Source organism: Balaenoptera ricei, chromosome 15 (genome assembly GCF_028023285.1).
Source record: "Balaenoptera ricei isolate mBalRic1 chromosome 15, mBalRic1.hap2, whole genome shotgun sequence".
In the NCBI taxonomy this organism is placed as follows: Eukaryota; Metazoa; Chordata; class Mammalia; order Artiodactyla; family Balaenopteridae; genus Balaenoptera; species Balaenoptera ricei.
In genome coordinates, this window is record NC_082653.1 from 72,853,218 (window position 1) to 72,876,639 (window position 23,422).

The window sequence follows — 23,422 nt, forward strand, 5'->3', positions numbered from 1 at the left end:
ACCCCAGCCTGGGTGAACAGAGAAGGGTTCAAAGCACGGTATAGGGGAAGTGCAGGGCCCTCATTCTGGCTTCATGGAATGCAGAAGCCACAGAGCTTCAGTTCTTAACCTGGAACCTGAGCTCCACAGTTCTGTGTGTGTGTGTGTGTGTGTGTGTGTGTGTGTGTGTGTGTGTGTTGTTGAAGTGGACGTCAGAGAGGATTCCAGGTTCTTCAAGGGGTTCCACAGCCCAGAGTCTAAGAAGTCAGTTCTAATCCCATCTCCTTTTAAGATGGGAAAACAAACAAGCTCAACAGTGCAGATTAAGAAGACATGCATTAATGATCTTGTTTCAACCAAGAAACAGTGAGGCAAGATCGCCTTAAGGACAAATTGGGAATAACAGTACCTACTCCTGTAGAATACTTATCATGTTGTATGGCTTATAGATTCAGGAAATCTTAGTTTCTGTCAGTGGCTGTTTTTTTGTGACAGGGGCCTTCTACACCTATGAGTTCTGGGCCTAAAACTGAGGCTGAGGCTGCAGCCTCCTAAGACCAGCAGTTACACATGCACTCCCCCACTGTAAGCCTTATCAGATGCTGCTGGTAGAAGGAAGAGAACACTGGGTGGTTGGAAGAAAATTCACAAGCTCTTCTCTTGAAGCCCTGGGCAAGTATTAAACAAAGTATTAAACCAATTCATCTCCTTCACCTATTTTTCTGCTCAAGAAGGAAGAACATAATGCAAGGGCGCTTTCTTCTCCGGGCTCTGCCCCCTCCCCCAGCACCCCCCTGCCCTAGACACCACAGACGTGGACAACAGACTCCCCCTTAAATAGCTGTTTATTGGCAGTAGGCTGGAAATGGTGGAGTCAGCGTACACAGACAACACCAGGCATCAATGTCACGAGGGAGGCAAGAGTGACGGGAAAGAGCAGCCTGGAGCCCCGGTTGAGGCCCCCTCTCTTCAAGAGTGAGTGTGGGAGGGGGCAGGGCCTGGAGTGTTGAGGGGGCAGCCTTAGAACACCTCCGCTTAGTAGGCATGGTTAGAGATGAAGAGGGACTCACTGGCTGCAGCCCCTGCCTTACCACTTGGGGTGTACTTTCCTTGGCAGGCAAGGCTGTTGGCCTAAAAGGGGAGAGAAGCCAGAGTGAGAAGGTTCCTTCTCAGATCCCATCCACCCCAGCACCCTGCCCACCTCCTGCCCCATCCTTACCAGGGCTCGCTTGATGTATTCTTCCTGGGCAGCCTTCAGGTTCTCCTTCTTTCCACCCCAGGCCTTCAGGGCAGAGGCCTGCAGGGCTCGGCCATAAGAGAAGGTCAGGGCCCACGGCTTCAGCAGGTGGCACTTGTTGATGGCGCTGAGGTTGATGGATGCCTCCTCCTCACTCTGGCCTCCAGATAGGAAGGTGATCCCTGTAGAACAAGGGGGTGAAATGGGGGGAGGGGTTGTAGTCAGAGACCCGGGGGACTGGTAGGAGGCCCTAGAAGCTGACCTGGAAATCAGAGCACGTGGGCACAAGGTTTATGGGTACAGTTCGTCTACCTCCCAGAGGTCAAGATGAGGGTGTGGGTCTCACCAGGGACAGCGGGGGGCACTGTGCGACGCAGCGCTGTGACAGTTGCCATGGCAATCTCCTCATGAGAATATTTATGGGTGCAGGCGTGGCCTGGGGTTACCATATTGGGCTTCAGCAAGGTGCCTTCCAGGTAGACGTGGTGGGCACTCAGAGCCTTGTAGACAGCAGCCAGCACCTACAGCAGGGCGGGACCAAAGTGGGGTAGGGTGGAGCAGGGAGGGGGACGGGGGTCAGCCCCAGGGCCCCCAGCCCAGCTCTCTAGCCCACCTCACTGCCCAGGCAGGCAACCTACCTTCTCGGTTACATGCTGACAGCGTTTCAAGTCATGGTCCCCATCAGGGAGGATCTCAGGCTCCACGATGGGCACAATGCCATTCTGTGGGGTGAGGGACAGGGCAGCCGTGAGGCCTCCTAACCCAGAGCCCCACCTACGGCTCTTCACAGCCACTGACCAAGATCTTATCTCCATGACAACAGAGACCCCTGGCTTCACAGCCCTTGGCAGATTGCAGGAGATCAGCCATCTCCCCAGATCCACCTGCACAACCCCTATTCTGCTCTTCTGCTTGCAGAGCCCTCCACGGGCCCAAGCCTGGTGCTTGGTGAGGATCCAGAGCAGTTGCCTTGGGGAAGGTAGGTAGCCTGGCAGATGGGTGGCAGGCTAGCTGACACGCTGGAATGGAAAGAGGTGGGAAGTGGCCTCTTGGGGACCTACAGGCCCACCTGCTGGCAGATGCTGGCATAACGGGCCAGGACGTTGGCGTTTTCCATGATGGCGAGGGTGGAGGGGGTGTGTTCCCCTATCTTCAGCACACAGCGCCACTTGGCAAAGTCAGCTCCGTCCTTCTTGTACTGGGCACAGCGCTCCGACAGCCCATCCAGCCCTGTAGAGGGGACGGAGGAATCAAAGCATGGCAGAGGAGGGGGCACGTGGCTCCCACACACCCTGGGCACCCAGAGGGGTACCGAGCTGGGTGGGCTGGTCGGTAGGGCCGGGAGCTAAACGGTTCTCACCTTGGGTGGTTGTCTCGCCGTTTGTTCCTGCCAGGGGTACTACACCCTTGTCTACCTGTTGGAGTGGGGCAACAACACAGGACAGGGAAGTGATCTCTAGTGCCATTTTCTCCTCTGTAGCCCCGCCCTGTCCCGGCTTTACTTCATCTCTCAAGTATCTTTCCTGTTTTGCAAATGTTTCACGTAGTCATGTTATCTGATCCTATAGAGCAGGACACACACAGAGAGCCTGGGCTCCTACCACTTACTAACCCTATGAGCAACACTTCATGGCCTTGAGCATCTGGTTTTTCAATTGTATAATAAGCCTAACACCTGCCTCTCACAATTGCAAGGATTAAAAATGCCAAGCAGGTCCCATATGTTTCTAGCTTTTTTACACACGATTTGGAGGTGATCTGGGGCAGACTCCACCCAAGTCTCCAGGCTCCCGACCCGAAGTTCATCCCCCAGCCTGCTACTCTGGATTTCTTTCCCCCAGATCCATCTTACATCTCACACCCTGAGGTCTAGCCCCCTCACCTTGATGCCCACAACACCGCCCTTGGCTTTGATAACTTGCGGGAAGGGACGCCCATCATCTGTCTTCTGGTAGAGCGTCTCATGAAAGAGGATGACGCCCCCAATGCAGGGATTCACGCGGTCGTCGGCAGTCAGCAGCAGTTGGCGGTAGAAGCGCCGGTTCTCCTCGGTGTTCTCAGTGCCAATGGACTGCAGTCGCTTGGCAATGCTCCCTGTAGGGAAGCATCACATGGGAATAAGGGGATCAACCTATCACCCCCAACCTGGGGCCCTCCTCCCACTGTGTCCTGCCCGCACCGGTGGACTCATCTGCAGCCAGGATGCCCTTGCCCGGAGCCACGATCCGGTGAGCGATGTCAGAGAGCTCCTTCTTCTGCTCCGGGGTCAGTGCTGGGTGTTGGTGGGGCATGGTGCCTGTCAGTTCCTGGGCAAGAGACAGACCAGGGAGGGCTAGTTAGCAGGGTCTCCCAACAAGCAAGGCCCCTTGCCTGGAGGTCAGGGCAAAGGTTCCCTACCTCCCCTGCCCCACAACTGGCAGGTCTTGGGGCACTTCCTGTCCCCAGCTCTCCCCTCCACCCGACTTCCCTATACTAGGCCTGCCTCCTGTACCTTTCCTAACTCTGTTTGTTGCTGGGTGTTGCCCAGCTGAGGGTGGGGCTGTATACTGGCATCTGGGGTAAAGGGAATAGGCCAGAGCCATGGACAGGCAAGTCACATGGAAGCCGGACCCTCCTGGCTTGCGCTCTGCCATGGGGTCACCTTGCCTGGAAGCAAAACCGAACCAGAGTATTTTAGAATTAGAGGTTGTGCAGAAGGCAGAAGGCCCGACCTCCTCATCTGAAAGGAGCCAGAGAAGGGAAAAGGTCTGTGTTTCAAGCCACACAGCAACCCTAGAGCCAAATCTGAGAGTAGAACCCAGATCTTCTGACTGTTACACGAGTGTTCCTTGCAGTCCACTCGAGATCCCAGGGCTGGCTCAGGCTCCATGGCCTCAAGGACACCCCAAGGTCAGGCTTCTCCGCCCACGGTGTGGGGAGGTTGTTAGAAAAAGGATGTTAGGAAGAAGGCAGGAGGGTCATCAGAAGCCCAGAAAAGGGCCGCAGAGGAAGCCTAGCCCGAGGTGGAGAAAAGGGGTGAGGTCTGTCGTCCTCACTGCTCATACAGGGTGAGAGAACGTGGAGGAGAGGCAAGCGCCCACCCCTTCCCCTGAAAAATGCTCATGTCTGCTCTGCGGCTGCAGCTGTTCCAGGCTCAGAATCAAGGTCACCCGATAAGGAAAAATAGGGAAAGTGTTCATGGGGCATCAGCAGTTGCCGAGGGGTTTCCCCTCCTCGGCGGGGGCACCCGTCTCCCAGGACAGGGCCAACCACCCGCTTTCGGGAACCCTGAGGCAGTGTATGAGCTGGCCCCCACCCCTTGCGGCATCCTAGGATCCCTGCAGAGGCAAAGGGGCCGTAATACTTGCACCAAGAGTCCTAACAAGAAAAGGGGAGGGGGAAATGGCACTTCATCTCGCCCTGCTTCCTTCCTCCTTGCTGTGACTCAGCGCGGAGCGGCCCTTGGACTGCGCAGCAAACCGCGGGAGCTCAAGCTGGAAGAGTTGGGGAGTCTGGGCTACGAGCACAGGTGTGGGTGGTGGTGGAGGAGGGGAGATGCTGGGCCCGGGTGGGGGGCTCCGCGCGGACGCCCGACCCGCCACTACACCTCGGATCCTTCTCCACGACCCTCTCCCTGATCTTCGCACGTGGCGAGGGGCGCTCACCTGGCACAGGAGAGGGGAGGATTGGCAGGGTGCAGCGGTGGAGGGCCGCGGGCTGGCGAGTGGACTGAGGGAGCGAACGCGGCAGTCGTCACCGGGACTCTGGTTCTGCGGCGCGTTCCAAGGGGAACGCAGCCCACTCAGCTCCCGAGGGGGGCGCGCGGGGGCGGGCAGGCAGGAGGCGGTGCCGCGCCTTATAAAGGCACCGCTCCACCCTCCGAGGGGTTTTTCCCTTTGCCGGGGGCCGGAGGCGCCCCGGCGTCCAATTGCAGGCGAGGGACTGTGCGAGAGTCCGCCCCCCGAAAGGCGAAGCCCGGAGGCGGCGCTTGGGCGAGGACCGTGCGGCGAGAACACGATCCCTTCCCCCACCCCGTCCCCCTCGGACGTGACTCGGGCCACATCCCGCGGGTCGCGGGGGCCTTCCCCTCCCTCTCCCTTCTCCTCCCCCAACCCCCCTGCTTTGCGTGCTTTGGGGCGCTGTTACTCAGCCGATTTGGGGCACCGGCAGAGATGGGGATGGGGTGGGGTCGGGTCGGGGAAAAGCGGGTGGCAGAGCCCGAGAAGACTGAGGCTCAGCTTCCCCCGCCGCGGGCCCAGTCCAGCGGCCCGCGGCAGCCCCAGCTTCCGGCTGCGCTGAGGCAGCGTGCGTCGCGTTGTAACCGAATCCAGAGGTCAAGCGACTGCGAGCCCCGGCGGAAGAGAGGGCGGCGAGGGCACGCACGGGGAGCGCGAGGAGACGGCGGGGGCTGGCAAGGGGCGGAGGCGAGGCGGCAGCGGTTCCGGGTGTTCCGCGGAGAGAGTGCCTCCGCCGCATCTGCGCCCCATTCCGGCGGGTCTGGCTCCCGGGACCGGGAGGGCGTACGCGCCCGCCGCCTGGGCCGACCCCCGAAAGCCAGACCCAGCGGAAACCCGCCGGCTACCGCTCTGCCCAAGCAAGTCTGGGGATGCGGGGCCAGAGTCCCTGCGAAACTTCTCCCTGGCACTGACTTTCTTCTCCAAAATAAAATCCGTCCCCCAGCTGTCAGCCTCCCAGATATTCTTCTAGCCTCCCCATCCTACCCGCCAGGTCTCCCCTCTTAACCCTCTTAATCCCGACGCCTCCAGCCCAGCCCCAACCCCGCTCCGTCCTGCTGGTGCCCACCTGCGAGGAGGAGGCCGAAGGAGCGGGCAGAGCCTGGTCAGCAGCGAGTGAGTCAGGCCACACCCGGGCTGGGTTATAAGGCTGCTCCTGCCCTACCCCCAACCAATGTCCCCGACCTTCTCCGGTGACCCTTGCCCTTCCCTCGCCACAGATCCCCTGGTAGGGGATCTATATTTAGGGAAACCTGAAGCTCCTGACATTCATGCCAGCTGGGGGCCTAAAGTGAAGGATGGGAAGGAAGCTGTGGGCCTGCCTCTTTGGGGGTGGGGGGAGGGTCCCCTGCCCACTCACCAGTACTTCAGAGGAAATTTCTTCCTTGGAAATCCAGACTGAGGCCCTCGAAAGGTGGTCAAGAGAAATCTTTGGACAGGGATCTGTGGGGAGGGAAGGAGGGTAGGGGACTCAGATCCACGGCCTTCCCTGCCTCCTCCTCTGCTCCCCTGACTCCGGGCCTCTCCCTGGCTGCTGTGATTCTCTGGAGCTTGTTTCTTTAGAGGGAGAGCACATGCAGGCACTACACTCACACCTCAGAATAACCAAGAGTCCATGGACAGGGTGTGCCTGGGGTACCCCTACACCCTGATATTCAAGGCCCAAGTTTGTCCCATAATGCTCACTGTGGTGAGCAGTGTCCCCCACCTTCACCTTCAAATACGATCATTTACTTGGGGAGGGGGAGAGGAGGGCAGGGGCACCTGCCAGAGCACCAGCCACTCTCTCTTCTGGCCCTCCAAAGGGGCTGCCATCCAGCTGGCGGAGGGCTCCTTGAGTCCCACTCTGCAGGGAGCCAGGCTCTCCACTGCTGGTTCCCAGGCTGGTGAGCTGGGTAGGCCATTTGTGGTTCCAATAGCCTGGAGAAAGGTGTCCTGAGGCCCCTCAGGGAACAGGGCATGTGGGCCCTGGGAGCTGGCCGCTCCCCAAAGGGCAGGGACCCTGGGTCTTGTCATCGGAGCTTGATCTCAAAGCAGAGACAGTTGAGGCTCTGGCAGTCAGGAAGCTGGCACGCACAGGCACAGTCACAGAGCGGGCAGCAGCGAGGGCAGTGAGGGGCCCAATCCTGAGGGAGAGGAGAACGGGGTGAGGGAGTTGAGCAGGAGGAAGGGGGACCAGAGCCTGAAGCTGTCTCCTTCTCAGGGGAGAAGGGAACAGAGTGGCCTGGAAAGTCCCATTTGCCCAGTGGATCAGAGGGTACCAGCCACCATTCTTGGGAACAAGTCAATTCTTCGTGCTGTTGAGAAATCAGCAAGGAGGCAATGTTCCTAACAACTGGGTTCAGGAGCTGGAAGAAATCATTCGGTGGGGTGGGGGTGGGGGGGGGGTCCTTTCTTTCTTCCCATCTTATGGATGAGGAGACTGAGGACCAGAGGTCAACTGGACCCACGCTTAGGTCACAACGTTCAGCTCAGAGATGGTTCTCCTATATCACGCAATTGAAAGTCGTTAGACTGGGAACACACACAGTCTATGATGAAAACCACTTGTTGGTTTTGTGGATTTCTTCCTTGGCCTGAGACCAAGCTGGATCTCATTCATCCTCTATTTCTGAGCACCTACTCTGTGCCAGGCACAGACTATGTTCATGAATGATTTTTAAAATCTAGTTTTCCTTAAAAATGGTAATTTGCAGATTTAATTTTTTAATGTTTAAAAGGAGTTACATCTCTTTTATTTATCAGAACCTTGAGTAGAGGGCCTCTTTACAAAAGAGGAAACGGAGGTTCAGAGAGGGGAGTGATTGTGCAAAGGAACACAACGAAGGAATGGGGCTGGGATGGGTCTGGGCCTGCCTGCTTCCAGTCCTGAGATCCCCCTTGACCAACTGCTTCCCAGGGCCATGAATAGCAGCTTCTTTCAGGGTCTGCTAAGGCAGGGACAGTTCATCTCCTGTCTCCACTGAGCTACCAGGGGACTCAGGCTCAGCAGGTGTCTGAGATACAGATGAATGTTGAATGAATGAATCAATCAAAGCATATCATTTTTCCCTCTTTAGGCAAAGAAGAAAGTAGAGGGCTTCTCAGCTCCTAGGGGAGACAGAAGGTCTGCCTCTTGGGGAATAGGAACAGCAAGTCCTTAGAGACAGGAAGGGAGAACCTTCCTTCCACTCCGACCCACTCCTCTTCTGCCCTGGGACACGGATGATCTGTCACCGCTGCAGGCAGGGACTGGAGTCAGGCCAAGTGGCTGGAATAGGACCCACCCAGGATGTGTGACAAGGTTGGCTCCTTGAGGCCTGAGGCAGAGTTAGTGACAGTCACAGTTGCACAGCTCAGTCAGACACCAGGCCAAGCCAGGAATAGGGGAATGACCTTTAGAAGAGCTGAGGTTTCGGGGTGCGGTGTCCGATGACTGGTGAGATCAGATATCACCAGGGGCTCCGGTGAGGGGAGGGCATCTGTTCCTGCTAAAAGAATTGTCTCTCTAGAAAGAGGTAGAAGTATATCATGGTGGAGGGGAGAGAGCGAGGTGGCTTCCTTGTATTTGATGGGGGTGTGGTTTGGGGTGTCTCTGGGGAGTCCCAGTCTGGGCTGAAGTCAACTCTGCGGGTTTTTGGAGGACCGCACCGTCATTCTGTGCGCAGAATTGGGGGCTGAGAGAGGTCCCACTGCTCTCGCTTCAGAGAAGAGGGTATTAAAAGCATTTCTTGGCTCTGCCCCCTGGAAGGGTTTGGCTCTAGTCGTTAATAACTAGCTAATGGATATCTCGACTCTCACAGGCAGCCTTGTGGCTTCTGGAAGGAATCTGCTTTTTAAGTACATTAAACAAGGGCTCCACATGACTGTTAACCCCCATGCTTCTCTAGGCCCGTAGTTTTTCACTCTGATTTCTTTCACTTTGAGGTTGTGAAGGCCAGCCATCGTTACTGTTTGGAGCTCAGGGTTTGAATCTAATTCAGGCCCAGGTGTGGCTAATTCATGATTTGCACCTCAGTTTCCTAATCTCTGAAATATATTTTAAATATAACACCTACTTCACAGGGTCACTGTGGGGAATCAGTGGAAGGCACGAAGCCCGGTGCCTGGTAGGGAGGGAGCTCTCAGCAAAAGGGAGCTCTTTTCTGTCACAGCGCTTTTCCCTTAGCAGTAGCTCTTAACCCTGGTGGTATGTGTCAGTCGTGTAAGAACTTGTTAAAGATTTGCAAATTCCGATCCCATTCCAGATCTACTGGGCATGGGGCCTGGTTGCCTGGCTTTCCATTTACGCCTCCTCCCAGCTTCTGATCACACAAGGGGCTGAGAACCAACCACTGCCCTGGATTGCATCATTTCTCACCCTCGATTCAGAATGTGAGGCAATTTCTCACATTGCCTACTTATTTCTCTCTGTCCTTCGTGGGAATGTAAGCCCCGTGGCCGTGTCTACCTTGTTTCCACTGCACCCCCAAGGCTCAGCACAGTGCCTCAACAGTGACTCCATAAATCTTCCGTAAGTGAATAAATAAATGAATGAATGAATTAGGTCCTCACGACATACCTGTGAAAGAAGTAACATAGGCAGGTTTCTCCCTGAGAGAAAGAGAAACCTGGGTTTGTGTCTCCACCCAGGCTTTAGGCCTCTGTAAGCCTCAGTTTCTACAGCTGTGAAGGAGCCAAGAGCTTTGGAATATTTTTCGTGGCTATTGTTACTGTAAGGAAACTGAAGAACACAGAGGCCTTACTGTGGTTTGTGGAAAGATAGCTCAAGGAGAGAATGACCATTCGTCATTCTAGAATCCTTCCTGGCTCCGGCAGAAGCCGGGTAGGATCAGGACCTGAGGTCTCCAGCTTGGACGCCCTGCAGCCCTGGAGGGGGCAGTGGGAGGGGCCAGTCCCTCCTGACAGCGCACCTCACTCTCAAGGAGGAAGAGAGGCCTCTGACTCTTCCCTCCCCGCGGACACAAGGCAAAGGGAGTGGTGTCCCCAGGACAGGGGGCCAGAAATTACTGTGCAATTGAGCATTTCTTTTTTTTTTTTTTTTATGTTTCTCTTTGTGTCATTTTAATCCTTTTGCATTTATCAAGAATCAATAGCTCACTTTTCCCCCACGCTCGGTGCCCCGAAGCATATTGAATGTCATATAATTCTTCCAAAGCTCAAGCTGTTGGTATTTTATGTGTCTGAACCCTCTGCATAAAATGCCCCTCTCTGCTTCTACCTGGTAATCTCCTGTGTCCCCTCATATCCTTTTCAATTGAGCATTTCTTACAGGAGGTTTGAGGACCCAGGGTCTTCTCCTTTTTCCCCTTTGTCCCCCCTAGCCCCAGCCCTGGGCCCCGTCTCCGGGCTACCCCTGGGAAACCAGATGCAGATTATCTGAAAGAGGAGAACTCCTTGGCCCATAATTTATTTTGAAACTCAAAACATCTTGCAGGGATTTGCAACTGCAGTCTGCCCGAGTTATGAATTTGCTTGGTCTTTTCCCCTCACTTTTCCCTCCCCAGGGAAGGTCCCCACTTCAAGGGCAGGAGCTTTGCTGTCTACATGTCTGAGCCCAAAATAATCAGAGCCTAGGAAGGTGGTCAATTACACTTAATATCTTTAAAGCCACAAATGCAAAAATGGCCTGTCCTCTGTGAGCCAGGCTTCTCCCTGAGGGTTCTGTTTCAACACATGATGGAGCAATTTGCTGTGCAAGACTCTACTGTGGAATGATGGAAAAGTGACTAAATTTCCCTGGGCCAATTTATTCCCCTGCAAAAGGAGGATAAAAACATGGATAGGTAGCCAAGGTGTGATGTCATGTTAAAAAGGGCAAGTGGCAGATGTGAGGAAATAGTCTGTGTGGTATATGTGGTATGACTACATTTTTACCAATAGTAAAATACAACAGTGATAGTACTGTATGTGTATTAGTATATGAGGGACACACACCAATGTAGCAACCTTGGTTAGAGAGCTAGTTTATAAAGTGACTTGTACTTTCTATGTATTTCTACATGCACACTTTGTAATTAAAAAAAATACATATAGATAGGTTTTTTAAAATATCCAGCTCTCGGGATTGTTAATAAAGTAGCACAGCATCTAGAACATCGTATTTACTCTGCAAACAGAAGGAGCTCTGTGAGGGGCTGTCTTTTCTTTTAACTACCACTTTCAGAAGTAGAAATGTGCCCTACATGTTACACACATTACCTTTCTCCAACTGCTGCCCTATTTTCCTTTCTCCAAGTAGCTTTCATTACCAGAAAATATCTGATATGTTGCTTTTGGCTGTCTCCACCTGACCCAGTACCTGGAACTGTGCCTGGCCTAGAATAGGTACTCAGTAATAAATTTTGTTGAACCAAAAAATGAATGCACAGAGAGTACCGAGATCAGAACTCAGGGGCCAGGGGCCAGGAAGAGAACTCACAGATTCGGCGGGCTGGGGGCAGCAGGCATCCAGGTAGTGGGCTGGGCTGGGCAGAGGGAAGTCACAGGCTTCTGCACAGGTCCAGCAACAGTCTTGGGGCCTGGAGGCGCCTTGCTTCCTGCAGGGGGAGCTGCAGTCTGTGCAGCAGCCCTGGGCCTAAGAGAAGGCAGGGCTCAAGATCTGGGCCAGGCAGCAGGTAGGGAGGGAGAGCCAAGACTCAGTTTTGGGGAGAAGGGCAGGAGAAGGTTCAGCTGAGGACGAGAAGAGGATCTCCTGGTCCCACGAAAGGGACAGATGCGGGGACTAAATGGCAAAGGTGTCTCAGGGTAAGGGCCTACGAATGAGGGGAAAAATTGACCAGGTTCCTCCTCCCCCAGGCCCACCCTTCAGCCCCCACCAGGCCCCTCACCAGCAGGCAGTGCCTCGTCAGCAGCACTAGGCCCAGCAGCAACAAATAGATGCCCACAGCGAGGACGACAATGGCAGGGATGGGGAGCAGCAGGGAGGGGCTGCTGACGGGAGCCGGGGTTGGATTCCACGGGCTAGAGGAGGCCTGGACAGCACAGGAGGAAGGGGTGATGAGGAGATGTGGAGGGGCTGCAGGGACACAGAAATACCAGGAGGGACACGGGCGGTGGCTGGAAAAAGGGGAGGAACAGCCACCAGGTGGTGGGGAGAGAGTCAATAGGACTACACTGTCTTGTCCCCAAACCTGCCTTTTCTCTTGTCATCCCCATTTCAGCACCATCGAGGACCTGTTGGTCATTCTAGACTTTTCCAAGATTTATTGCTTTTGCTTTCAGAATGCCTCTCCAAACAGATCTATTGTCTCTGCTTCCACTGCGTTACTTTACCATCCCTCAGCCCACAGTACTGGCCTCTAACTGTCTTGCAACCTGCAGTTGTGCCCCTTTCCACACCAGCTGTCCTGCATATCCTTCCCTCCCTTGCGGTCCATCAGTGGCTCCCACCGACTCAGTCCAAACTTCTTATCTCAGCGACAAAGGCCTCAATCTGGCCCTGCCTACCTCTCCCTCTCCCCCATTACACTCCAGCCATACTGAAGTCCTAGCAGTTCCCCAAATGCCCTGGCCTCTCTCTCACGCCCACGTCTCTGCCCATGCTGTTCCTTCTGCCTGGGATGCCTTTTCTTCTCTGTTGCTTGGCTAGCTCCTCATCTTGCCAGAGTGGGATGTGCCCTTCCATGGGAAGGCCGTCCCTGCAACTCTCTTTCTGTCTCACAGCTCTTGTCCTGAGCTGGAAGGGTCTATGTTGGGTAAAGAGTCCCCTCTCCAGTCCAGGCTCCAAGGCAGGCAAACTCAGGGTGAGTGGAGGGCGCTGAGGGGGCCGCTCCAGAGAGGGGTAGGACTCACGTCCATTGGGCAGGACAGCGCCGGTCAGTCCAGGAGCTGCAGAGGAGAGAAAGTCCTGGGCCTCAGACACTGAGAGGGGCCATTGGGCTGGGATGCCCATTCTCCTCCTCCCATTTCCCGTCTGGGGAAACTGAGGCCCAACGACGGTCCCTGGTCCGGACAGCGAGGATGGGGGTTCGGGGATTCGGGGCAGCGCCTCGTTCGAAGGCCCCAGCCCGACCCTGGCCACATCCTACCGTTGTCCCCAAACGGCCTCCCTCCATCGACCTATCCCCATCACCTGCGCCCTCGGGGCCGCGGGCAGTTTACGGATTCCGCGCCTTGTTTGCTCCAATCGGCCGCAGCTGCTGCACCGCCCAGAAACCTCCCGCTGCTTCTCGCCGTTGTCAAGGGGATCAGAGCGCCGCTACTACGGCGGCCGCCCAGACCCAAAACTCTTCTACGCGCCTCGCTTCCCTTTTCCCGTCTGTGGACGCCCGCTCTTGTTTTCAGTCCCTGTCCGCTAGGTTTTCCGGCAGTTACCGAGTAGAAATGGCGAGAGTTCCCGCCGCTACCCGCCTGGCTCGGATCCTCATCGTGTGCTGGGTCCTGCGGCGCTGCAGAAGCAAGACTGAACCCCCGGGCTACACCGCCAACTGGCTGTGTGACTTCGGCCAAGTCACTGCGCCTCACTGAGTCCATTTTCCCCTCTGTAAAACGGGAAAACGCCTGCCTCCCAGGGATATTGTAAAACTCAGAGCCACTTCTTAATTGTATAGAATTATCCTCAATAATTTTTCAACCTGACCCCCCACTCATTTTTATTGACAGTGCCCAAATTTAAGAGCCATCATCTGGTCTCTTCAACCTTCACATCATTATCAAAGTGATTTCCTCCCACCCACGTCAGATCTTGTGCCTTTTCTTTTCTTTTTTTAAAAATAAATTTGTTTATTTTATTTATTTATTTTTGGCTGCATTGGGTCTTCGTTGCTGCGCGTGGGCTTCCTCTGGTTGCAGTGAGCGGGGGCTACTCTTCGTTGCGCTGCGCGGGCTTCTCATTGCGGTGGCTTCTCTTGTTGCAGAGCACGGGCTCTAGGCATGCGGGCTTCAGTAGTTGTGGCACACAGGCTCAGTAGTTGTGGCTCGTGGGCTCTAGAGCGCAAGCTCAGTAGCTGTGGTGCACGGGCTTAGTTGCTCCGCGGCATGTGGGTTCTTCCCGGACCAGAGCTCGAACCCGTGTCCCCTGCATTGGCAGGCGGATTATTATTATTTTTTTGAATTTTATTTTATTTATTTTTTTATACAGCAGGTTCTTATCAGACATCAATTTTATACACATCAGTGTATACATGTCAATCCCAATCGCCCAATTCAGCACACCACCATCCCCACCCCACCCCCACGGCTTTCCCCCCTTGGTGTCCATACGTTTGTTCTCTACATCTGTGTCTCAACTTCTGCCCTGCAAACCGGTTCATCTGTACCATTTTTCTAGGTTCCACATACATGCGTTAATATACGATATTTGTTTTTCTCTTTCTGACTTACTTCACTCTGTATGACAGTCTCTAGATCCATCCACGTCTCAACAAATGACTCAATTTCGTTCCTTTCTATGGCTGAGTAATATTCCATTGTATATATGTACCACATCTTTATCCATTCATCTGTCGATGGGCATTTAGGCTGCTTCCATGACCTGGCTATTGTAAATAGTGCTGCAATGAACATTGGGGTGCATGTGTCTTTTTGAATTATGGTTTTCTCTGGTTATATGCCCAGTAGTGGGGTTGCTGGATCATATGGTAATTCTATTTTTAGTTTTTTAAGGAACCTCCATACTGTTCTCCATAGTGGCTGTATCAATTTACATTCCCACCAACAGTGCAAGAGGGTTCCCTCTTCTCCACACCCTCTCCAGCATTTGTTGTTTGTAGATTTTCTGATGATGCCCATTCTAACTGGTGTGAGGTGATACCTCATTGTAGTTTTGATTTGCATTTCTCTAATAATTAGTGATGTTGAGCAGCTTTTCATGTGCTTCTTGGCCATCTGTATGTCTTCTCTGGAGAAATGTCTATTTAGGTCTTCTGCCCATTTTTGGATTGGGTTGTTTGTTTCTTTACTATTGAGCTGCATGAGCTGTTTATATATTTTGGAGATTAATCCTTTGTCCATTGATTCGTTTGCAAATATTTTCTCCCACTCTGAGGGTTGTCTTTTCGTCTTATGGTTTCCTTTGCTATGCAAAAGCTTTTAAGTTTCATTAGGTCCCATTTGTTTATTTTTGTTTTTATTTCCATTACTCTAGGAGGTGGATCAAAAAAGATCTTGCTGCGATTTATGTCAAAGAGTGTTCTTCCTATGTTTTCCTCTAAGAATTTTATAGTGTCTGGTCTTACGTTTAGGTCTCAAATCCATTTTGAGTTTATTTTTGTGTATGGTGTTAGGGAATGTTCTAATTTCATTCTTTTACATGTAGCTGTCCAGTTTTCCCAGCACCACTTATTGAAGAGGCTGTCTTTTCTCCATTGTATATCCTTGCCTCCTTTGTCATAGATTAGTTGACCATAGGCGCGTGGGTTTATCTCTGGGCTTTCTATCTTGTTCCATTGATCTATGTTTCTGTTTTTGTGCCAGTACCATATTGTCTTGATTACTGTAGCTTTGTAGTATAGTCTGAAGTCAGGGAGTCTGATTCCTCCAGCTCCGTTTTTTTCCGTCCAGACTGCTTTGGCTATTTGGGGTCTTTTGTGTCTCCATACAAATTTTAAGATTTTTTTGTTCTAGTTCCGTAAAAAATGCCATTGGTAATTTGATAGGGATTGCATTGAATCTGTAGATTGCTTTGGGTAGTATAGTCATTTTCACAATATTAATTCTTCCAATCTAAGAACATGGTGTATCTCTCCATCTGTTGGTATCATCTTTAATTTCTTTCATCAGTGTCTTATAGTTTTCTGCATACAGTTCTTTTGTCTCCCTAGGTAGGTTTATTCCTAGGTATTTTATTCTTTTTTGTTGCAATGGTAAATGGGAGTGTTTCCTTTATTTCTCTTTCCGATCTTTTGTTGTTAGTGTATAGGAATGCAAGAGATTTCTGTGCATTAATTTTGTATCCTGCAACTTTACCAAATTCATTGATTAGCACTAGTAGTTTTCTGGTGGCATTTTTAGGATTCTCTATGTATAGTATCATGTCATCTGCAAACAGTGACAGTTTTACTTCTTCTTTTCCAATTTGTATTCCTTTTATTTCTTTTTCTTCTCTGATTGCCGTGGCTAGGACTTCCAAAACTATGTTGAATAATAGTGGTGAGAGTGGACATCCTTGTCTCGTTCCTGATCTTAGAGGAAATGCTTTCAGTTTTTCACCATTGAGAATGATGTTTGCTGTGGGTTTGTCGTATATGGCCTTTATTATGTTGAGGTAGCTTCCCTCTATGCCCACTTTCTGAAGAGTTTTTATCATAAATGGGTGTTGAATTTTGTCAAAAGCTTTTTCTGCATCTATTGAAATGATCATATGGTTTTTATTCTTCCATTTGTTAATATGGTGTATTACATTGATTGATTTGCATATATTGAAGAATCCTTGCATCCCTGGGATAAATCCCACTTGATCATGGTGTATGATCCTTTTAATGTGTTGTTGGATTCTGTTTGCTAGTATTTTGTTGAGGATTTTTGCATCTATATTCATCAGTGATATTGGTCTGTAATTTTCTTTTTTTGTAGTATCTTTGTCTGGTTTTGGTATCAGGGTGATGGTTGCCTCATAGAATGAGTTTGGGAGTGTTCCTTCCTCTGCAATTTTTTGGAAGAGTTTGAGAAGGATGGGCAGGCGGATTCTTAACTACTGCGCCACCAGGGAAGCCCAGATCTCGTGCCCTTTCAATTTTTCACCCCCCGCAAAGGGCTCCCCGCTGACTCCAGGATAAAGCCCAAATGCTTTAGTTGACTGTCCACACCATCCACCCTAGGCCTATCTTTGGTTTATTCATTCACAATGTATCCCACAGCGTGTCAAGCATTGCTCTAGGCTCTGGGACTCTAGCAGAGACTAAGGCAGACAAATTTCCTGCCCTCGTGTTGCTTATATTCCACTGGGGGAAGAGGATCAGATAATATGTAAACAGATAAGATCCTTTTGTGCCCCATCAGCTCATTCAAGTTTCCACCGTAGGATCTGTTCAAGGTTCCTGAACCAGTGCATAGGGTTTCACAGCTGCTGTTCCCTCTGCGTAGAACACCCTTCCCCTATCTCTCCCCACTGCCTCCACCCCAACTAACACCTTCCTCATCCTTTGAGCCACTGCTCAGTTTTGCCTCAGGGTGGTATTCCTGCCTGCCTTAGGCAGAGGTGACTGCTTTGGGCACCATATACATACAGCTGTTCTAGCACTTCTCACAAGGTAGTTAAATTCTCCATTTCACTGCCTGGCTCCCCAATTAGACCACAAGTGCCTGGGTCTAAATCGTCTCCATATCCCAAGCCCTAGCAGTTAGCCTGGCCTTGAGGGGGCCTCCACTGAGTACTTACTGATTCTATGAATGAATAGAATCCAACCAATGAAGTAATGTTATCCAGATGCCCTGGTTCCCTTGGCTCTTAAGGCACTCCGACCTCCCACTTTCATTCCTGACCTGTTTGGTTCTCCACACCCATGCTTGTACACACGATTGTGCACACGCACGCACACACACGCACACTCAAGTAAGCACACCTCCCCCACAGATGCCTCAGACTTCATCCATGACTTCTGCATTCTGGCATGTTCCCCTGAAAGCAACACTGTACACCTGCTTCTGTCCACATTCTCCACCCCGATGTACCTCACCACAGCTGCTTCCCCAGGGATTTTCTGCACCATGAGGCAGCCACAGAAACTGCCAAGGTCTGTGTCCCTGGTTCCCAAATCTCTCCTCTCCCCTTCAGCCACACTGAGAGGGTCCCAGCCACATTCTCTGCCACCCCAGCCCTCTCAGAGGGGGCTTCAAGCCCAGAAAACAGGAGTCTAGCTGTCCCCAGTGACACCTCTGTTGAGTCTAAGTCTGGGTCAGACTGCCTGCTTAGGGCTGTCCTGTTGTCTGCCCCTATCGTCGCAGAATCCTGAGACCCAAGATGACACCAGTTCCCACCTCAGCCCCAGGAAAGGCTTCAAGTGACACATGGCCCCTCCCTCTCTTCAGCTCCTGCCAACGGAGAGACATCAGCCTTGGCAAGACCTCTGGACACGTCCAGGGCCTGCAGTGGCCAGACTCACCACGGGTGGTATTCTGTTCCTGCCACGGGTGCATACATTATGCAGGAGGGTGGACAGGGCACCAGGTCTGCTCACTGCAAGGCAAGCCAGTAGGAGGGGTGATGTATGCGCCCCACTTTGCCAGGGCCCCACTTCTACCCACATCACACCATTTGTTGGAGGCAGGGAGAAACTGACTTCACAATAGCTGAATAGCCATAAGATCTCCCTTTTTCTAAAGTTCAAAGCTGGCGATGTCAGATATTCTCACCTGTAGTTTTACACTGCCCCTGGGAAAGAGAGTAAAAGATGATGTCCTAATCGTCATGGGGTGGGTGGGAGGCCTGAGATGCAGAGAAAACCAAGAAGATGCAAGACACCTCTGCAGACCTGGGCTTGGATGTGGGAAGGCAACCTGGCAGTTCTGATTTTGATCTGACACTTTCAACCCCCTCCCATGGACATCAGATAATATTGCCTCCCAGAGACAATGAGGGGTTCACCAGCCTCCTTATTATGAAAATGACAGGCCTAGGCTTAGATAATTACTTCTTATCCCTGGGGGAATAAGAAGCTGAGCTGAGATGAGCATCAGTAGAAGCCTCTTCACCGACTTTATCTTTTTTTTTTTTTTAACATCTTTATTGGAGTATAATTGCTCTACAATGTTGTGTTAGTTTCTGCTTTATAACAAAGTGAATTAGCTATACATATACATATATCCCCATATCTCCTCCCTCTTGCGTCTGCCTCCCACCCTCCCTATCCCACCCCTCTAGTTGGTCACAAAGCACCGAGCTGATCTCCCTGTCCCATGCAGCTGCTTTCCACTAGCTATCTATTTTACATTTGGTAGTGTATATATGTCCATGCCACTCTCTCACTTAGTCCCAGCTTCCCCTTCCCCCTCCCTGTGTCCTCAAGTCCATTCTCTACATCTGCGTCTTTATTCCTGTCCTGCCCCTAGGTTCTTCAGAACCATTTTTTTTTTTTTTTTTTTTTTGGATTCCATATATACGTGTTAGCATACGGTATTTGTTTTTCTCTTTCTGACTTACTTCACTCTGTATGACAGACTCTAGGTCCATCCACCTCACTACAAATAACTCAGTTTTGTTTCTTTTTATGGCGGAGTAATATTCCATTGTATATATGTGCCACATCTTCTTTATCCATTCATCTGTCGATGGACACTTAGGTTGCTTCCTTGTCCTGGCTACTGTAAATAGTGCTGCAATGAGCATTGTGGTACATGACTCTTTTTGAATTATGGTTTTCTCAGGGTACATGCCCAGTAGTGGGACTGCTGGGTCTTATGGTAGTTCTATTTTTAGTTTTTTAAGGAACCTCCATACTGTTCTCCATAGTGGCTGTATCAATTTACATTCCCACCAACAGTGCAAGAGGGTTCCCTCTTCTCCACACCCTCTCCAGCATTTGTTGTTTGTAGATTTTCTGATGATGCCCATTCTAACTGGTGTGAGGTGATACCTCATTGTAGTTTTGATTTGCATTTCTCTAATGATTAGTGATGTTGAGCATCCTTTCATGTGTTTGTTGGCAATCTGTATATCTTCTTTGGAGAAATGTCTATTTAGGTCTTCTGCCCATTTTTGGATTGGGTTGTTTGTTTTTTTGATATTGAGCTGCATGAACTGCTTGTATATTTTGGAGATTAATCCTTTGTCAGTTGCTTCATTTGCAAATATTTTCTCCCATTCTGAGGGTTGTCTTTTCGTCTTATGGTTTCTTTTGCTGTGCAAAAGCTTTTAAGTTTCATTAGGTCCCATTTGTTTATTTTTGCTTTTATTTCCATTTCTCTAGGAGGTGGGTCAAAAAGGGCCTTGCTGTGATTTATGTCATAGAGTGTTCTGCCTATGTTTTCCTCTAAGAGTTTTATAGTGTCTGGCCTTACATTTAGGTCTTTAATCCATTTTGAATTTATTTTTGTGTATGGTGTTAGGGAGTGTTCTAATTTCATTCTTTTACATGTAGCTGTCCAGTTTTCCCAGCACCACTTATTGAAGAGGCTGTCTTTTCTCCACTGTATATTCTTGCCTCCTTTATCAAAGATAAGGTGACCATATGTGCATGGGTTTATCTCTGGGCTTTCTATCCTGTTCCATTGATCTATATTTCTGCTTTTTTGCCAGTACCATACTGTATTGATTACTGTAGCTTTGTAGTATAGTCTGAAGTCAGGGAGCCTGATTCCTCCAGCTCTGTTTTTCTTTCTCAAGATTTCTTTGGCTATTCGGGGTCTTTTGTGTTTCCATACAAATTGTGAAATTTTTTGTTCTAGTTCTGTGAAAAATGCCATTGGTAGTTTGATAAGGATTGCATTGAATCTGTAGATTGCTTTGGGTAGTATAGTCATTTTCACAATGTTGATTCTTCCAATCCAAGAACGTGGTATATCTCTCCATCTGTTTGTATCATCTTTAATTTCTTTCATCAGTGCACGGACTTTATCTTATTTCATCCTAACAGTAGACCTCAGTGGCAGAAACCATCATTTTCACTTTACAGATAGAAATGAATTAGGACCTCATTGAAAAGGAATTTTAGAACCAGGCAAGATCTAGGTTTGAATTCTAGTTCTGCCACCGTGTGTCTGTGTGACCTTGGGCAAGTCGGCTGACCTCCCTGAACCTAAGTCTTCACCTGGAAAGTAAGGATTACATAAGAGACTGGCAGGGCTCATTGTGATGATTAGAGGAAATGTATGTAGAGCAGTTGGCACAGAACAGGGGTCATTGAAAAATAGAACAACATGGGACGTCCCTGGTGGTCCAGTGGCTGACTCCACACTCCCAATGCAGGGGGTCCGGGTTTGATCCCTGGTCAGGGAACTAGATCCCATATGCCACAACTAAGAGTTCGCATGCCGCAACTAAAGATCCTGCATGCTGCAGCTAAAGAGACCACATGCCACAATGAAGATCCCACGAGCTGCAACTAAGACCCAGTGCAGAAAAATAAATAAATAAATATTTTTTAAAAATAAAATATAGGACAACAAGAACTATTAATGACTGTCACAATGAATATTTACAATGTGCCACATAGGAACTGTGTTCACATACATCCCATTCAGTCATCCCACAGTCCTATGTAGAGGTACTGCTTTTGTCCCTATTTTATAGATAAGAAGCCTGAGGCTCAGAGGAGCTAAATTACTCGCACAAATTCTTCTGGCTAATGAGTAACAGAACTAAGATTTAAGTCCAGGCAATGGGACTTTGTGTGTATTCAGCTGAAGCTCAGAGAGGTTCTGACACTTGATCAAGGTCACACAGACAACGTATGGGAGAAAAAGGGTCTGGACGCTTCGTTTTCTCACTCCAACTCACTTGTTGTGCCCCCTCGCCCTTTTCTATTGTAGAGATGAAGGGTGCGACTGAACTTGCCTGGAACCTAACACTAAATAATAAATGATCTGGCGCACTGTCCAGGACACACCCCAGAGCACGGGGAGGGGGAATTGGACCCTTCCCTGGGTATCATGTGGGAAACAGGCCACTTCTGGCTGTTTATCGTTTACTTATTCACAGGCTTCGATGATATCACACCTGCACACCTCCGCAGGGCCGCGGCGGCACGGCACACAGGTAAAGAGGATGCGCAAGATAGCATTTGGACCTAACGGAGGCTGAAGGAGCAGGAAAGGTAAACTCCAGGCCCGGGGTGAATTGTGTGACAGGTCTGTGAGGTCCACTTGGGGGTGAGAGACCCACCTGGGAAGCCAGGCTGGAGCGGGAAAGCAGCGGCCGAAGTCGTGGGAGCTTGGACGGGCACTGGGGCAGCACCACCCCACGCTGCCCATCTCCACGCGGGCGCTGCCGGCTGCCTTCCAGAGGCGCGTGTAGCCAGGGGCTGCACCCACACGCCAGAACTGGCTGGCATCTCCCTTCCTCCGCGGGATGTTCAGACACTCCTAGAACGCCCAGACAAGGGACCACGGTGTGTGGAATGCATCCCATCTTGGGTTTATTTTAGGTGGTACAGCCATTAGCAAGAAAGCGCTGCGCGCGCACGCGCACGAACACACACACACACACACACACACACACACACACACACCCCTGAAAGCCAGTCTCTTTCCAATTCCCTTTCAACGCTTCTGATTATTCCAGGACAAAGTCTCATTGCGCTGCCAGAAGCCCTTTGACACCTCTCTATCCATGCTTCTCTTGTCTTGTCTTTAACAAAGAGAGAGAGGGCGGCCTCCAGCTCAGAATTCCGAGCACATGCTAATATCTAGTGAGAATGTAAGAACAAGTTTTTTTCATTTTATTTTTTGTTACCTTCTATTTACAACAAATGATACTGGTTTTCTATTTTCCGTACTGATAAAAAGTTTCCTTTTTACATGGTTAAAAGCACGTACTCTGGAACTCATACTATTAGGTTCAAATCCCAGCTCTGCCACTTACTACCCGTATGACCTTGGGCAAGTCACACAACCTCTCTGTGCCTCGATTCCCTCAACCGGAAAGAGAAAGTAATAATAGCATCTCCCTCTTGGGTTATTGTGAGGATTACATTAATTAATGTATGTGAGAAGGGTAGATTGGTGCCTGACACCTAGTATATGCTGTAAAAATGTCTCCTATTATCAGCTCAAATAGGGGGGAAAAAAACCCTGAGGTTTAGAGAACACTTCTTTGGACCAATTCCGCCATTTTCCATGTGAGGGAACGAAACTTTGGAGAAGATAATTAAGCAGCTGAGCTAGGATCTGGTAGGTCTCTGGATTTCCAATCCATTTACCAGCCATTTCAATCTTCAGTAATTAATATAACCTCTCAGCCTCAGCTTATTCATTGCAGAATGGGACTAATACTATTTCATTGGATGTTGGGATGCTGTGTGTAAAGGTGTCTCAGAAAATGAGTTGGTATGATGTCTCCTGTGCATTCTCAACAGGGGTAATAGCACCCCCCAGAAGGGCAGAAATTGGTTCTTGGCGGGTGAAAAATATCTTTTAGATATACAAAGCACAGACATATAGTATATAAGTTCATGAGAAATGGTGATTAGGAAACAAAATGTCTAAGAAAGGCTTGGGGAGCAATAGTTAAAAAGAAGTTGAGGGACTTCCCTGGTGGCGTAGTGGTTAAGAATCCGCCTGCCAATGCAGGGGACACGGGTTCGAGCCCTGGTCCGGGAAGATCCCACATGCCGCGGAGCAACTAAGCCCGTGCGCCACAACTACTGAGCCTGCGCTCTAAAGCCCACGTGCCACAACTACTGAAGCCCGTCCGTCCAGAGCCCGTGCTCCTCAACAAGAGAAGCCACCGCAATGAGAAGCCCGTGCACCACAAAGGAGAGTAGCCCCCGCTCGCCGCAACTAGAGAAAGCCCGCGCGCAGCAACGAAGACCCAACGCAGCCAAATACAAATAAATAAAATAAATTTATTAAAAAAATAAAGAAGTTGAGAAATACTGCTCTTAACCAAGATTTTTCCAACTTGGGTTGATACTCATAA

General features: G+C 50.6%; 2 protein-coding genes across 5 annotated transcripts; both read right to left on the reverse strand.

The window, feature by feature from the left end:
• Positions 1 to 806: 806 nt before the first annotated feature.
• On the reverse strand, positions 807 to 6,105 carry ALDOA (aldolase, fructose-bisphosphate A). 2 transcript variants are annotated; one of them, XM_059896558.1, is made up of 9 exons: positions 5,999 to 6,105; positions 3,396 to 3,522; positions 3,099 to 3,310; positions 2,577 to 2,631; positions 2,286 to 2,446; positions 1,855 to 1,938; positions 1,563 to 1,737; positions 1,199 to 1,398; positions 807 to 1,110 (listed from the first exon to the last, which is right to left on the reverse strand). In XM_059896558.1, exons 2-9 carry the CDS (start codon positions 3,505 to 3,507, stop codon positions 1,015 to 1,017), a joined length of 1,095 nt encoding a protein of 364 aa, XP_059752541.1. In that variant the 5' UTR covers positions 3,508 to 3,522; positions 5,999 to 6,105; the 3' UTR covers positions 807 to 1,014. The 2 variants fall into 2 exon arrangements, with proteins under 2 accessions (XP_059752541.1, XP_059752542.1); XM_059896559.1 differs by lacking the exon at positions 5,999 to 6,105 and adding an exon at positions 4,861 to 5,010.
• A 183-nt stretch (positions 6,106 to 6,288) lies between these two features.
• LOC132349192 (keratin-associated protein 10-10) lies at positions 6,289 to 13,077 on the reverse strand. Of its 3 annotated transcripts, none has more exons than XM_059897396.1 (6): positions 12,983 to 13,077; positions 12,703 to 12,738; positions 11,739 to 11,882; positions 11,330 to 11,485; positions 6,664 to 7,055; positions 6,289 to 6,372 (listed from the first exon to the last, which is right to left on the reverse strand). In XM_059897396.1, the coding sequence occupies exons 2-5, from the start codon at positions 12,706 to 12,708 to the stop codon at positions 6,942 to 6,944; spliced, it is 420 nt and encodes a 139-aa protein (XP_059753379.1). In that variant the 5' UTR covers positions 12,709 to 12,738; positions 12,983 to 13,077; the 3' UTR covers positions 6,289 to 6,372; positions 6,664 to 6,941. The 3 variants fall into 3 exon arrangements, with proteins under 3 accessions (XP_059753379.1, XP_059753378.1, XP_059753380.1); XM_059897395.1 differs by having other exon boundaries at positions 6,294 to 6,372; positions 6,694 to 7,055; XM_059897397.1 differs by having other exon boundaries at positions 6,294 to 6,372; positions 6,694 to 7,055; positions 12,939 to 12,994.
• Positions 13,078 to 23,422: the final 10,345 nt, after the last annotated feature.

Bases quoted from the DNA above. Each gene is read 5' to 3' on its own strand.
- ALDOA (XM_059896558.1), bottom strand. From the start codon at position 3,507: ATGCCCCACCAACACCCAGCACTGACCCCGGAGCAGAAGAAGGAGCTC. The intron at 3,311-3,395 runs GTGCGGGCAGGA...GCTTCCCTACAG, and splicing joins GGCTGCAGATGAGTCCACCG to GGAGCATTGCCAAGCGACTG. The intron at 1,399-1,562 runs GTGAGACCCACA...CTTGTTCTACAG, and splicing joins AGTGCCCCCCGCTGTCCCTG to GGATCACCTTCCTATCTGGA.
- LOC132349192 (XM_059897396.1), bottom strand. The intron at 11,486-11,738 runs GTGAGGGGCCTG...GCCTTCTCTTAG, and splicing joins TGACGAGGCACTGCCTGCTG to GCCCAGGGCTGCTGCACAGA. The intron at 7,056-11,329 runs GTGAGTTCTCTT...CCTCTCCCTCAG, and splicing joins GCCCCCAGCCCGCCGAATCT to GATTGGGCCCCTCACTGCCC.